We start from the raw sequence: 16,810 nt of genomic DNA on the forward strand, positions 1-16,810 counted from the left end.
CAAAAATAACAGATTGCTACTTACTTGTGTTTATCTTCTGAAGTGAAATATGCTTTTCCAGCTGCCTCCGCAGTTTCACCTCTGCTCCATATTTTCCTGTAGTCCCATTATCAGCCAAAATGAAATGGGAGTGCATACTATTAAGTACTGTGAGTTTACTCATGGGATTGGACATGGTTTGGTATGGCCGGACCACCTGTATGATTTAGAAGAAAAAGAAAGAGAAAAGGGAAAGAAGGACAGAAGGAGAGGGACAGAAAGAGAGAGAAAGATGGATGGATCAATACTTCTGTACAGTTAAAATATCCTTCTGACATTGCTTTTTGAAAAGCAAGATATGAAGTCACCAAATGGATATTAAAAAGATGGAACCAAAGGATCATGAGGCATGCTTAACAAAAGTTTACAAATTCTTAGTAAAGGTAATTGAGTTCATCATTTATTTATTTTTTTGGTTGGGCAGTGGGGTTAAGTGACTTGCCCAGAGTCACACTGCTAGTAAGTGTTACATATCTGAGGCTGGATTTGAACTCATGTCCTTCTGAATCCAGGGGTGGTACTCCATCCACTGTGCCACCTAGCTGCCCCTGAGTTCATGTTTAAGGTATAGCCAACAATGACCACTTCGCTGGGTGTTTAGTCTTGGTGTTTATCATTAAATTTATAAATAAATCAGAAAAGACTATTTAAACAGTGTTTACTACTTCCCCCCCCATTCTTTTCTCAATCATTTCTCTGAACTAATGTCTGTAGAAGATAATTTGTTAAAGAGAAGAATAAATAAATAGATAGATAAATACCTGAATAAATGAATTCTCAACAATCTAAGAAAGAATAATGCTAAATCAAGCAAATACTATAGTTGTGTAATCTTGACCTTTAAGGAAAGAGATGTTTCATACTTTTAAAGCTCTGAGGCTTTCTTCTTGTAAAACATGGTTTTATAGCCCTATGGTTCTACAGTCTGGTTCTATTGGTCTTACCAGTCACAGTCGGACAAAACTTAACTTGACTCTAACATAGTGATGTCGTTTTATTCCTCATCAAGAACTAAGGACAACAGCCAACTCTGAATCAAGAATGGAAATAACACTCTGTCTGTTCTAAAGTAACAAAAACCAGATTCGATGTCTTCTTCTTACTGATCCCCATTTCTTTGGATCTTAGGCATCAGACAAGTAATGAATGATGATATTTTACTTTGGAGTTTGTGTTTTCTAAACTATAAGGGAAAACATTTGAAAAAGGTAAGTAAAACACCTTTAATTTATCTTCAAAATCTGATCCACTATAAAAGAATCAGGGGACAGAAATAATGAGAAAGGAGCTTATATTCTCTATGAGAAATATGAATGAATCCAACAAGAGTGAAAAAAATGCAACTAACCCATAGGACATCAACCAACTAAGTAATGCACAAGGATTCATTATGCATCTTCTATGTGTTAGGTACTGGGGATGCAGACATAGAAACAATCTCTGGTCTTGAGAAGCTTATTTATACTTCATCTTCTAGTCACTTAAAAAGAAAGGTGTTATTTCCCCCCAATTTTTCCATGAATACTTGCTGACAAACTGCCTATATCTGTAACAAGACATTCAGATAGATATGCCTTCAAATATCCTCTCAGTATTCTTCACAGTGAATAGATGAACAATTATTATCGCCTGTGTTACAATTTACATATCTACAAAACGATATGCTGTCCATCCTGTTATATTTTCCAAATAGAAAAATTATATTTGCTTTCAATGAATACTAATGAGTTTTCCCTTTTGATAAAATATCTGAGGTTGGGGGCAGGAGAGGGCGAGTGGTAATGCAAGCTTTCTTATCAAGCACTAATAAAAAACCAAGCCTGACATTTGTTCAAAAACCTTTGAATGGGGGGATGGTGGAGAATATAAATGAGGGCTAAATAGGCACCAATTACATGTTTATCACAGGCACGAATAAAGAAAAACTATATGGTCTTCAGATAGCCTCATATGTCAAAGAAGGAAGAATTTTAATATCTTTTGAGATTAGTAAGATAGAAGAAGCCATAGTTCAGATGAAAAAACACTTAGGATCATTAAAACTTCAGTAGCAGGTACTTTGTATAAGTCCTTAACTAGCTAACCTTTATACCTATATACTGCCCCCAATTCCCTTTCCCCTCTTGTCCCTCAAGCTTGAAATACAGATGGTCTTCACTCACTCACTATGAGGCTGGAAAATAATTGTGGTGGTGGTGGCAATAGAATGTGAGCTTATGTTTGAATTCCTTCTCTACCTCTTAAATCTGAGGAAAGAAGGTGCTATAAAGTATGACACATGATGATGAAGGTAAAGCCAAATAATTTCAGAATTACATCTATAAAGTCATAAAAATTAGGACTGAAAAAGACCTTGAAAATCATCAACTCCAAAGCTCCCCATTTGGTACAACTGCTAAGTGACCTTCTACTTTCATTCACAGTGTATGAATTCCATCAATGGAAAGAGTCCTAGATTGGGAGCCAGAGAATATAGGTCCAATCCTGGATGTAGTACCAAGTGACTTTGAACAAGTCACTTAACTTTTCTGTCTCAGTTTCTCATTAATAAAATGAAGGGGTGTGTGTGCGTGTGTGTGTGGCAATTGGGGTTAAGTGACTTGCCCAGAGTCACACAGCTAGTAAGTGTTAGGTGTCTGAGATCGGATTTAAACTCAGGTCCTCCTGACTCCAGGGCCAGTGCTCTATCCATCGCGCCACCTAGCTGCTCCAAAATGAAGGAGTTTTACTAGATGACTTGAAAGGTCTCTTCTAGATTGAAATTTATGATCCTACAAGGATTTGGTGCCTAGAGAGCTTATTTCAAGTTTCCAAGACACTACATATGATAGGAATGCATCTTGAAGTGTTTTCTGGATCTACTTAAGTACACAGGACTGGGAGTCGGAAGATTTGATTTTTAGTCCTTGATTCTTACTTATTGTAAGTAAGTCACAGAAACTTTCAGAGCTTGTTTCTTCTTACCAAAAATGAGGTTGGATGCAATACTCTCTAAAATCACTTATAACACTATCAATCTATGATTCTTTGCTGGTCAGTAAGTGATAGATTGCATTTGCTCCTTATAAGGCAGTTGGTGCAGAATTCAATGGACTTCTCAAAGATAAACTTGCCAAAATGGATAAATCCTTTGTTGTATATGAGAAGGATGTATTTCCAGTAAAGAGGCATACTGAACTTTTGGGTGGTACATTCATATTATCACCACCATCAACACCCCCATCATTATTAAGAAGCAGAAATTTTGATGATATACTGTTTTGTCTTTTATGTTTTTAGGAAGGTGTATGTATCAGAAGCATGGTACCAGTGAATGAGGATGTGATAGGATGGAATATCAGGGTCATAGGGTTATATATTAGAGCTAGAAAGGACCTTCACTTAGTCCAACTCCCACTTTTTAGGGATGAGGAAACAAAAGACTTAGGGATGTTAACGGATTTGCCCAAGGTGACATCAATATTAAATAGCAGGACCAGAATTAGAAAGTAGATACCCTGATTATAAAGCCAGTGCTTTCCTCACTGTCCCACAGTGCCATAGATCTGTGGGCCTCTTCTGCAAGATTTTTCTGTTTCTTTTTTGGTGGGATTCTCTTTCATTTCAGGTTTAGCTTAAGCTTGACCTGAATCTCTTTACACTTTAAAATGCTTTTTTAAAAAATCTTTAAAAGGGCTAGCCATAGAGTCACTTGGGATCTCTTTTATGTCAAAGAAAGAATAAGGTAAAGCAGGCTTTCTGCATGGTAGGCTCAGAAATCCTACACCCTACTGACCTTTCAGTTGTGCAAACCAATGTCACTATTGGTAATAGGGAAGGGGAATGTGTGGAAGGGGAAGGTAGGTAGCATTGTGTATTTCTATGGGGATGAATATAAAGTTCCCACTTCTTTCTTTTTTTAAGAAAGACATAGATTACTTTTTATTACAACATTAAGAAGTCAACAGTCTGGTCTTAAGGAGGACAGTTATAGCCATATTCAGTGACTGAAAGTTTAAAGGGGATTATGGCTCTCGACGTTACATTTTCAGTAATTGTTTAATCAGTTACCAGGGCTACCTGCCAGAATTTTTTACATATCCCTTCAATTTTGGTGCAGATAAAAAACGTACACATTGCATGTGCCAATAAATGTCTTATAATACGAGAGTGTAAATATCAAGGGAGCATGATCCCACAAGAGACCTATGTTTAAAACAATATCTACTCTTTATCTTTTTTTTTTGGGGGGGGTGTCTCAACCTGTGATTTCATGGATGCAAGGAGCCCTGTGTAGAAATTCTGCTTCACCAAAGCATATAGACAACTCATATCTAACTTACATTCATCTTAGAGAATTGTCTGGGGCTACTGAGAACTTAAGTGACTCAATCAGAGTCACAGCAAGTGGGTGTCAGAGGCAAGCCTTGAATCCTCTTTCTTTATCATTATGGTGATAAAATGTCTATCTCTGATCACTGTTACATCTATTCTTCACACATAGAATATCATAGTTTGCCTTTTTGAGTACAGGGATGAATACATTCTCATAACTATTTTTTTTTTACTTTCAGCAAATTCACAGCAAAAAAATAACTAAATAAGACCACACCTCTTCCCTTTCCCTTTTAGCTGCTGAACATAAGAAAATCTATCTTTTGTAGGCACTGAAAAGATTTTTTTTTTGGTTGTTGCTTTTGTCTTGTTTTGTTTTACTCAAAGGTACTCACTGAGCTGTCGCTTACTTGAGAATGGTTCCTTACATGTATGCTATGCCTGGAAAAGGCTTTTGTTCCCCCAACCCATGTCTTTGTCTATTCTAAGAGTCATACAAAGTACAGGAAATGTAAGACACTTGACCAAAATGAAGAAGGCAAGGCAGTTGAGCTGTGGCAATAGGAGAAAAGGTAGCTACTGCCAATATCCCTAACAAAGGCAGTCTTAGGTTACCTACATCTAGAAGATAAAATCAAGGAGAAGCAGACCTATAGACTGGTCTATGCTACTCTAGCTGTAGAAGTGTCTGTCTTTGAATGAGTACAGAAAGCCAGATGAGAAACCTTTGTGAAGGTGAAGAGAAGTATGAGTTCTTTGTTATTCTCAGAGAATTTCCCTATATGTTTGTTTTCCTTGTTAAGTTAATTGTCACTGTGAACTGGGCCATGCTACAAAATGTCTGCGGTTTTAAGTGCTGAAATAACACCTAAGATTTGCTGATAATGGAACTATTTGACAAGATGAGAGATAGGTAAGTGTTTCACCAAACCTACAGAGTCTTAATTTTCTCTGTGCCAGAGGTCGTGAGACTTTGGCAGTCAAAGAGGCTGAAGGAACCTAACTAATGATGCTGCTGATGCATATTTCCCAAAGGGTTTGAATTAATTTATGCATTTAATAAGCTATTTTATAATTTAAATACAACAAATGTACAATGTTTTCAATTCTAATGTTGCTCTCTTACTGTGGGTGCTAAGTAACTTCAGGTGACAACAGTGAGAAAAAGGATGATTTTATATATAACTCATCAAAAGTTGAACATGTAATCCTCTCAAGGTACTTAGATACCATTTTCTTATGTATGGATTGAGAGTTAGCAGTTGATGAGCGAGTTATCCTATGGTCAAAATGTCCATGCAACAAAATCAGAGTATCTTTTAGGTATTGGTCAATGGGTGCTTATGAGTTTTCTATATTTTAAGCACTTATTTTGTGCCTGGCCTATATCTGACACAATTTGTATAAATTCAGTAACTTTTCTAGCACTGACCCTGTTAACCTGCTTAGAGGAGATCTTACACGTCATACCTAAGTATTGTTTAAGAGATTTCCCCTAGAACCTTGTGTGTGAGCATAATGAGTACAAAAGTGTAAAAGATGAATCCCTGCTCTTTGAGGTTAGGTTCCCTCCAGGTCTGACTCAGTCTACCTGAGTCTAGAACCAAGGTTTCTTCATGGGGAAGGGCCACAGCAAGGGTGACACAAAGGGCTTGATACATAAAGCTGACTGACAGATGATCTAGACAGTGATAGAGGAAGCAAGGATACCAAAGATGATGATCTTTTCTCTTCCTTCTCTTTTTTTAATCTTTCCCTTCCCATCTTTCTCCTTTATTTCCTTCCTAACCCTAATTCAATACAAAATGGTTTTTGCAGCAGTCAGTGGGTAGAGAATATCTGTTAATGCTATAGAAATGTTGGAATGAAAGAAAACACTACTAAAGTCTTGGACTGATGTTCTGTCATCTTGTAAGCAACTGGTGAGGTGGAGGGATTTTGTCTGAGGTCCAGGTTTTCCAAATGAGTTCATGTCACAGTATGGTTATGGCCCCTTTCCCCATTATTTGGACAGTACATCATGTGGAATTGTATGTGTACAGAGCAAAAAAAGGGAATAAGCAGGCAGAATCATGGGGCTCATGTGTTGGAGATCAAGTGTGAATACACAAAGATACAACAAGGGGACAGGTTAGCTTATGGGGCAGGATCAGCAATGGAAGAAGGAAGGTTTACAGCGTTGTTGAGGCATCAATGAGCAAAAGGAAAGAAGTGTTCATAAGATAAAGGGATGCATCAACTAAGTGAATACAGCAAAGACTGGCTCTGGATGTCCTAGTAATCATATCAATTTCTGAGCAAAACAAAACCCTGGCTAAGTGTTTTCTCTGTTGAGCCAGTGGTAATTCTATGTATAAGGCAATATCTCATTGAAACCCAGATGCTACCTCTCAGCTGAGTAATCCAAACAGGGAACCTGCAGACCAAGGGATTCCTTTTCCAAATAGTGCACAGATATTGGAGCAGTGTGAATCCCATTAAAGTTAACAGGAAACACAATTACACCCCTCTGCAGTGTTCTGAAAATGGATTCCTTAGCCCATACCCTAGAGAGATTAATGTTGTATTCTTTTGTGTTTTCCACTCTAATAAACCCACCCCTCTGTGACCTGCTCTAATCCTAACCAAGCATCCTTTACATGTAGATGTAAGGTGTGGGAGGGGGAGAACAAAAGATCTTTGTTAGTTCTGGCAGCAATTATTTTCTTTTGCTATTATTTTTTGTAACTCTATAAAATAATTTTTTTGGTTGTTTGATTGGTATGGCACTGAATAAGTAAACTAGGGAGCAATTATTTTCTCTAAGATATTTTATTACTATTTTGAACACTACTAGTTCAGAGGCGTTTAATGTCTTTGTGGTTGTTGTTGTTTCATGGGCCCCTTTGGTAGTTTAGTTAAGCCTACAGCCCCCTTTTCCAGAAAAAATGGTTCTAAATGCATAAAATGTTAAGGATTACTAATTTAACCAATTACACTGAAATACAGTAATTAAAATATTTTTCAAAAAACCCAAGTGCATGGACCTCAGGCTAAAAATCCCTTCATTAGGCTATTATTCTATCTTCCTTTGGAATATTAACAGGTAAAACTTCTCTCCTTTATTCTGAACAGCCAGTGTTAGAACACAAGTTTCTCCTTCTAGATGAGTTAATGCAGAACCTCATAGCATTTCTATGAAGAAAGTTTCAAAAATACTTTTTATGCATAATTTCGATATACAAAGAAGAATAAAAACAGAGGTATGTGAAACTTGAACTTCTATGAGTATATATTTTTAAAAATGTGTATATTCAATTTAGCATAGTAACAATATAATTGCCCTGTTTTGTCATCTTCTAATCTTATGGCTCTTTACCTTTTAAGTTGGCTGAAAAATTTCTAGGGAAAGGGGTTCCCTTCTCTTTTGTGGGGCTCTCCATAATGCAGGGGCTGCTTTTCTACCTATGAGTGCAAAAGTATAAGAGAAAAGATGAATCCCTGCTCTTTGAGGTTAGGCTTTTGCTGGTATTTATACCTATGGTTACCCCCAGATTAGGTGTCTGAAGCAAATTGAACATGAAGATGCAATTGAAAGAGCAGAGATGGCTCACTAAACATTTTCCTTCTATGCCCTGCTGTTTTGTTGCTTCCAATTCCCAGTGGTACTGCCATTGGGTTTAGACTTAATGAGAATAATCATAGGAATCCAATAAACAGTGGGAAGAGGAATCCCGGATAATTTTCTGAGCTTTCACAAAATGAAGTCACAGTTGGTAGCCCTCAGAGACTGAGAGATGCATTATTGCAAGCTACATCCGAATTGGCTATCAACTATGTTATTAAGCCTGATTTTTCTTGGCCTGAAATGCAAAGATGATAGAGTGAAAACATTTTCAACTTATGAACAAGAAACAGCACAGAAAGGTGTAAAAAGTTTGTGTGTATGTTTTCTTTTTTTTAAATCACATTATGATTTATGGAAAATGGAAAATGTCTGGTAAATCACACTTACAATGAAAGTAGTTTCAGAGGTCCTCTTACCTACAAATAATTTGTATCCTCAACTTACATTGGAAAATGCTCATCCTGAGCCTTAAGTATTTTTTGCCTTAAAATTTAAAAATTGCAGAGAATCACAGATTCAAAATGAGAGGAGCCTTATAGGTCACCTAGTCCAACTCTTGTTTTATCAATGAAGCAAGGCCATAGAAGTAGGTAGATATGGGATTCAAAATGCAAGTCGTTTGAAATCAAATTCAGTGTTCTTTCATAGACCACTGAACTGTAGAGCTAGAAAGGACTTCAACGTTCATTTAGTCCCACCCATACCTGGCAAAGAGTCCCCATTACAAAATATCTAACAAGTAGCCATCTAGCCTTAGCGTGAAGATTTCCAATGAGAAGGAGCCCATTATCTCTCATTACAATTCACTTAGCCTCTCCGGGTCTCAGTTTCTTTTTCTATGAAATGAAGGATGTAGACTACATGTCCTCTGAAGTTCATTCTAGTTCTAGAACAATGATTCTCTGATCCCAGTTATGCAAATCATTATTGTGTAATTATTATGTAATCATTAGGAAGATTTTCTTCACTTAACTTCTACCTATTGCTTCTTTTTCTATCTTCCATTATAAAAAAAGAACAAAATTATCATTCTTCCATATTTACAACCCTCCAGATACTTGAAGATAGTTATTATGTCCTCTGTTTCCACTATACTCTGCTGCCTTAGTTTCTAGAATAGGATTGAGTCTTTGAGTAGGCAAAGTATTATGGTGATGAGTCATCATCCTCTGCAGCCACTTGATTCAATTAGTATTGTTGGAAGAACCCATATTAACTACTGAGGAGAATATGGGAAGAGAAAACTAGTATAGCAGTTAATGAAACTTGATATATATTGAACCAGATTCTTCTAGTCTTTTTGGCTATTCTTTTGGCAAAAGTTAGAGGATATTATGGAGACAGAATTTATGTTTAAACCATGTGAGTGCTATTTGGAATATTCCGTCTACAACTATGAGAAAAATCATAGTAGAGTCCTAGATTTGGGTTCAGGACACACCCGAGTTCAAATTCAGATTTGGATACTTAACTAATTGGGCAAGTCAAAACCTCTTTGGGACTTGGTTTCTTCTGCCAAAATGAGTATAAGGAACTCCCAGTAGCTAGATTCCCAAGATGGTTGTGAAGAAAGCCTTTTGTCGAGTTTAAAGTGCTGTATAAGTACAACATATATCTAAGTATATATAGTCAACTGTCATTCATTATTTATCTACAATATGTCAGGTACTGTGCTAAGTGTTGGAGATACCAAAAAAGGCAAAAAACCCACTCCCTACTCAAGGAGCTCATAGTCTAATGAAGAAGATTGAGTGCTTCTTTAAAAAGTGAACGATTAACTTAATTCAATGAATTTATTAAGCATCATTAATAATAATTAATTAATAATGCATTATTAAGCAGCATTCATGAAGTGTACAAGGAACCATGTTAAATACTAGCTCAAAGGGCCACTGAGGTACATTTCTTACCAATATGGTCCTGACCCTTGGTTGGTAGTTACTCAGGGCTGATATTGGTAGATTGCCTGCCTCTTTTATAAGGATTGGTTTAAATGTGTAATATTCTACTTGAATCTGGCAGCATGGAGATGGGCAACTTCTGGGACAAACTGTGGAAATATGCAGTCATTTTGGTATTTCACCTCTTTTCTATTCAGCTTAGATTAGACAATCCAATGCTGATTTTGATTTGTTCTTAATACTCCAAGATTTCAACTGCAAACACAACATTATGAAAAGTTGTAATTAGAGATTGGGGTTTGCATAAAAAATGGGAACACAACTATAATCACAACACTTGTAGTGAAGCTAAAAAGACAAAAGGAGGTGATAATGGCCAGTCAAAATTCTGAATCACTGAGACCAATTACAATTTTAATTTACAGACAAAAATGATGGCCACTAGTTTGAGCTGAAAATGCTTACTTTGTGCAAAGGTGGCAGGTACTAAAGGACAAATGATAGAAAATGAAATTCCAGCCCCTTTACTGAAGAAGCTTATAGTTCATTTGGCCAGAATAGCAACGTAAAACAAAGAAAGGATAGTTCCCACTTCCATGAGGGAAATCCTCCCCACCCCCCAACAGCCCTATATTGTTGGGATAGGGCTAGGGCTAGGGCCTGCTATTTCATTGGGACAGAGAAATCCCAGGCAAGGAAACTCCCTTTATCAATGTGGGCAGGACCCTTCTCTGTGCCTTATGATCTTAGAGAGAGATGCGGAAACTAACACTAGAAATTAAGTGACTGGCTCAGTGTCAGTCTTTGTTAGAGGTAGGACATGAATCTAGGTCTTCCTGGTTCTAAGATTAGCTCTAATAGGTCATTTTGCTCTCTATGTGTCACTTTATATTATAGTTATTTGTACCTGTTGTACCCAACTCCTAGTCTGTGAGTTTCATGAGAGACTATTTCACCCTTAAATCTCCCTCAGTAGTAATATATATATGTATATATATATTTGTATATATATATATGTATGCACACATACATATGTGTATATATGTATGCACGTATACACACATGCACACACAAACACACATCTCTGTGTATATATATCTGTGTATATATACACACATGTGCATACATTTCACATATGTACCATGTACGCACATATAAGGTTCATGTTAATATAGATGGGTGTACATATATGCATGCATGTGTGCATTTGTCCATATACACACATACTATACCTTCACATTTGTGCATGTGTATATATACACACAGATATGACACACACATACATACACATGCATACGCATATATGCATATCTACATGCTATGCTATGTTCACATGCATGCTATATATACACATACACTGTATATAGACACACACATTCCATATTAATATGCATATTATACATGACACATAGGCACTGTGACACACATACAAATGCACATCTATACATATACACATACATGCATGCATAACATTTATGCACACATGGACATGTAGCTTTTAATCTTTCAGTGCATGGTACAGAATGTTGATCGCTAGTGATTCTAAGGGAATGAGCTTATTTGGCAAAATAAAATACTAATATATTAGCTTGAATCTGAGCCCAAATAACACTACTTTTAATGTGATCTGTATTTAGGCTCTGTTCCAGATCAACAAAAAGACATACAAGGAAAACACACACACACACACACACACACACACACACACACACACTCACTCATTCAGCCCATTCATACGCTTCTCACCACCTTTTTGAAGGGATTGGTGTCTAGGTAAACATACATTGCAGAGAAAAAGAGGAAATAGTCACTGGAACTGCCTTGAGTCACTACAAGAAAGACACTCTGCCATTTCTCTAGGGCAGTTCATTTAGCCTCTGTCTATCTGTACTTTCCTTCCTGCAGCACTCCTTCCAGAAGTCACTACTGATGGGACATTTGAAGGAAAGACCGGAACTGTTTTCCAGAGCCTTCTCTCATACTCTCTCCATGTAGCTCTTGTGCTAGTGAAATATTCCAGAGCCATTTCTAATATCAGATACATCTTCCTCTCGCATCCTCACATGTTACTGCATAATAAATATTTGAAGGTGTCAGTGATAGTGTGGCCACAATTCTATGTAGACGTTTTGAAGGAATTAATATTGTCATCAATAAACACTCATGGAGTATCTCTAGATACTTAATAAGTAGTTGGGATGATTTTAAGGGATGACAGTAAGGATTAGACTCAACTCTTAGTTCGTTTAGGTTTTTTTCTTCTAAGAAGAATGATCTTTGGAATAGGAAGGATAGCACAAAAATGTTAGCAGGGAATGGAAACTGAAGATAAATAAGAAGACAGTCAAATAGCACCTATCCTAGATATGGAGAAAAACTTGAATGTGTCCAGAACAGAGTGACCATTCTGGTTCGAAGATTGGAGAGTATGTTGTATGAAGATGAAAGAAATGGACATGTCTGTCTTGAGTAAGAGAAGATTTAATTAGGGCATTATAGTTGTGTTAATATATTTGAAGAACTGTATGTGTGAGAGCAATTAAACTTGTTTTACTTGGCCTCAGAGGGTAGGGCAGCTAGGTGATGAGGTGGATAGAGGGCTGATTCTGAAGTCAGGAAGACTCTTCTTTGTGAGTTCAAATCTGGCCTCAGATACCGGTTATGTGATCCTAGGTAAATCACATAACCCTGTTTGCCTCAGTTTCCTCAGCAGTAAAATGATCTGGAGAAGGACATGTCAAACCATTCTAGAATCTTTGCCAAGAAAACCCAAATGGGGTCATGAAGAGGCAGACACAACTGTGAAACAACTGGGCAACAACAGAAGGTAGAACTAGGGTGAAGGGGTAGAAGTTACAGAAAGGCAGATTTGGGCATGATGTAAAAAAAAGAACTTCCTAAAATGGAAGAAGAGCAGTTTGCCTCATTGGAGGCCTTCAAGAAGGTGAATGGCTATGTATTGGTATGCTGTAAGATGAACTCTTGATTAGGAATGGATTAGACTTGATGACTTCTGGAGTTTCTTTCCAATGATTCTGATACTATGTTCAAGGATCTTTCAGATTAATATAAGGCATTGAATCAGGAGCTAAGAATACAAAGAGATGTATAGATGAATGAATGAATGAATGAATGAATGAATGAATGAATGAATGAAATGAATGAATAAAAACAGTTGTTAAACTGTTCACAGACTCTATGTGATTAGCACTACAGATGGCATGATCCCTGCCTTACAGGGATTTGTAATCTAGTTGGGGAGATAGGACACCTATTCATATTTGCTATCAAATGGTTATAAGAGAAGAATCAGCCAGGTAGTTCTTTTGTAGTATCTGGTGATGAGGGAAACGGCTGTCTGACTCAGACTCCAGATAAAAGGGAAGAGTCATTTTCCTTCATGACAAGGATTGGTCACAGTGCTTATCCTTTCTAAGTCTAACAGAGATAATTACGTTCAAAGATCAATACCAGCTCCTACTTCTACTCATGAAAGAAATGGTCTCTAAAATGGCCTATGTATTCAGTGGTGAATAGTCCTCAAAATATCTCTAAATCAACATCAAAGAAAGAAAAAAATCTTTATTTTCCGTCATTGGTAATAAAGCCACCATTATAAAATATCATTAGGCATCAGAAATAATGCCTTTTTTATTACACTTATTTAAAATGAAATCCTCAGCTTTCCTGCCTGAAACTTATTTTAAAATACTTTAGCCTAGGATACTGATAAGTCCCATTGACTTTCTCTCTGACCAAAAGCAATTCTAGATCTTTAAATAATTTCATTTTGAAAGAATGTACAAATGGTTAAGATTTTTAATAATATATAATTTCCTCTTATTTTACTTTAAGCATGAGGCAGTGAGTTATAGTATTTAATACACTGTATGTGGCATTAGAAGACCCAGGTTCAAATCCCAGTTGTCTCATTAATCCTACTTGCTTTAGATTGGGCAAATTATTAATCTCTCTAGGCCTTATTTTCCTCATTTAGAAAATAAGGGGGTTTGATGGTATCCATTCTTTCCAGCTTTAATTCTATGATTCTCAGGTTGGTAGGTAGGCACGTTCTATTTTGAGGGAGGTAGAAAGGTTCTCCCTTATTACATGTCATTTTCATTGTACGAATAAATATAGAAAAAACTTTGAAATATTGATCTACTTATCATCATTTACTATAACCACTTAAGGTAAAAGAAGATTTACTTTTCTTCTTCTCTCCCCCACTCTGGACCTGTGATTTCATTCCCAGGGAGGAAACTCCTTCTACCAAGATAAATCAGTAAACTACTTTGTAACTAATACTCAACGGAGAGTTGCTATGGGTCTTGAAAGATTAGATGACCTGCCCAGCATCACTCAGCCATGTGTGGCTCACTTTTCACTAAGATGACTTAAATGATGTCCAAGATCCCCTCGAATTCTAAATTTATTACTAGGATCAGAGATGGAAGGCATGTTACTGGTCATCTGGACCAGCTCCCTCATTTCATAGATGAGAAAACTGTGGCCTAGAATGCATGTGTGGCTTGTCCCAAGTCACACAGTTAATAAGCGGCAAATACTGGATTCAGACTCAGGTCTTTTCACTGTATAATCTTAGGATTTTTAAGGACAATCCAAAGTGCTCAACAGGTACTTTCTGAGAGTGTTTATTTTTTAGGTAAAACTTAAAGGGTGTCATTATTTTATTTATTTTGCTAGGCAATGGGGTTAAGTGACTTGCCCAGGGTCACACTGTTAGTGAAGTGTCTGGTCTGTGACTGGATTTGAACTCAGGTCCTCCTGTCTCCAGGGCTGTTACTCTATCCGCTGTGCCACCTAGTTGCCCTAGATGTCACTGTTTTTAAGTAATTCTCTAAAGTAACAAAGGAAATAGAAATCTTCCCTAAATAATGACCAATATCTTAGAGGGGAAGATGAACGGGAGGAGGAAAGAAACATTTATTAAGTGCCTACTATATGCCAGGCACTGTGCTAAGCATTTTACAAATACTATCTCATTTGATTTTCACAACAACCCTGGTAGGTAGGCACTATTATTATCCCCATTTCATAGATAGGGAAACTGAGGAAAATGGAGGTTAAGTGATTTAACCAGGGTCACACGGACAGTAAGTGTCTGAAGCTGCTTTTGAACTCAGGTCTTCTTGATAACAGGCCCAGAGCTCTATCCACTATGTCGCAGAATTGCTTGTGTACCACCTAGCTATCTCTTTGTTCTACAGGAAAGAGCATATTATAATGCTCAGTTCTGCCTTCTTTGTTTTAAAGTTTTGCTCCAAATAATTACATCTTGAACATAAACCGTTGCTATGTCCCCAGTGATTTATATAAACATATATATATACACACATGTATACAAACACACACACATGTGTATACTAACACAATACACACACACACACACACATATATATATCTTTATATTTCCACGAGATTATGTATAACATTGGTTGATTGTACAGTGGTCTTGTTCAAAGAAGAACTAAAATTGTTTTACATCATCTATGTCTTTAAGGAAAATTTTCTTATGCAACTTAATTTCTCCTTTTCCCTTTGGGTTCGTCAACATTTCATAGAATGCAGAGGTAGAAAGATTAGAGACTAGAGAAAGCCAGGGTTTTTTGTAGCAACAACAACAACAATGTATTTTGAACTCTCAGGGTTATTTAGTGTACTGCTCATAATATTCTATAATTATGTTATCATTAAATAATTTTGAGTTTGAATCACTAGGATCATTGTCATGAATTCCTATAGGGTTTGCAAAGCACTTATTGGAAACCAAAGTCAGACCTCCCTATTTTGCACAGAAGAAAAAATATCCAGACAGTCACAGTGGCTCCCTCCAGGTCACACTGCAAATAGCAGTACATGGATTCAAATCCAGGACCTCAGACTTCCAATTCAGTGCTTTTCCCACTGTCTCTCGAATTATGTTCCAGGAAAGAAATCGCACAAAACCTCCATGTTATAATTAACTTGATATGCCATGTTTCTCTTTCACTAGGTCTTCATGACTATTAACAGCGTTCGTTTACGCTGTCCTAGGGCTTTTACTGACCAAACCAAAAACATTGGCTGCCTTCTGTGTCATGATCAATGATCAGAATCAGCACTGTGCTTCATCAATGTCTTTGTGAGACCCTGGTATAAGAAACCAGTGAACATGGAAACCAGTCAATGAACAATTATTCTTTAAGTATCTAGAATATGACCATGCTAGGTACTAAATGAAGATATATAAATACAGAAATGAAATTGCTGTCATGAAACTTACATTCTATTGGGAAAATTAAAGAAAAAGAAGTAAAAAAAAGAGATGGAAAAGAAGAGGTAGCAAACCCAAGAGGAGAAGCAACAATTTGAAGTAGAGAACTGGAAGATGGAAGAAGTTAGAAACACCTCAGCTCAAATTGAGCCTCAGACAGTTACTACCTGCGCGACCCTAGGCAAGTCACTTAACCTCCATTTGCCTATTTTCGCATTTGTAAAATACGGAAAATAATAGCACCTATCTCCCAGAGAATCAAATGAGATACCATTTGTAAAATGCTTTAAAACCTTAAAAAAGTATAAAAAATGTTAGTTATCATTATTAATGGTTGCTCAAGGAAGAACAGTTGGCAAATTCAGGCATTATTTTTTATTTAAACTTTAGATAAACTAAAACAGTTCATTTATGGAGCAGGAAGGGCTTGTTTAACAGGTGTTAAGTGAGAGTTAATGAAACTGGTTGCATCTGATAAGCATGCTTGTCTCTCTAATATGGGAACGAAACTCAACCAACACATAGAACAACATAGAAACACATCCAAACAACAAGTTAAGCACGACAAATCACCTTTTACTCTTTGGAAGTAAATTCTAAATAGAAAAAGATCAATGATAGATAAACTATTTTCTGCTGCTGGCATCTTAAATTTACTTTCTAGGCGTGTGT

General features: G+C 36.7%; 1 protein-coding gene across 1 annotated transcript in view; it reads right to left on the reverse strand.

Moving 5' to 3' along the window:
• The window catches only part of TRPM3 (transient receptor potential cation channel subfamily M member 3), a 373,306-nt gene that overhangs the window by 319,639 nt on the left and 36,857 nt on the right, over nucleotides 1-16,810 (reverse strand). Inside the window, 1 exon segment of the mRNA XM_078152814.1 lies at nucleotides 25-196. Within this exon segment, the coding sequence (XP_078008940.1) occupies nucleotides 25-196 (172 nt within the window).

This window comes from Phascolarctos cinereus, unplaced genomic scaffold (genome assembly GCF_003287225.1).
Source record: "Phascolarctos cinereus isolate Bilbo 61053 unplaced genomic scaffold, phaCin_HiC Scaffold_4;HRSCAF=312, whole genome shotgun sequence".
In the NCBI taxonomy this organism is placed as follows: domain Eukaryota; kingdom Metazoa; phylum Chordata; class Mammalia; order Diprotodontia; family Phascolarctidae; genus Phascolarctos; species Phascolarctos cinereus.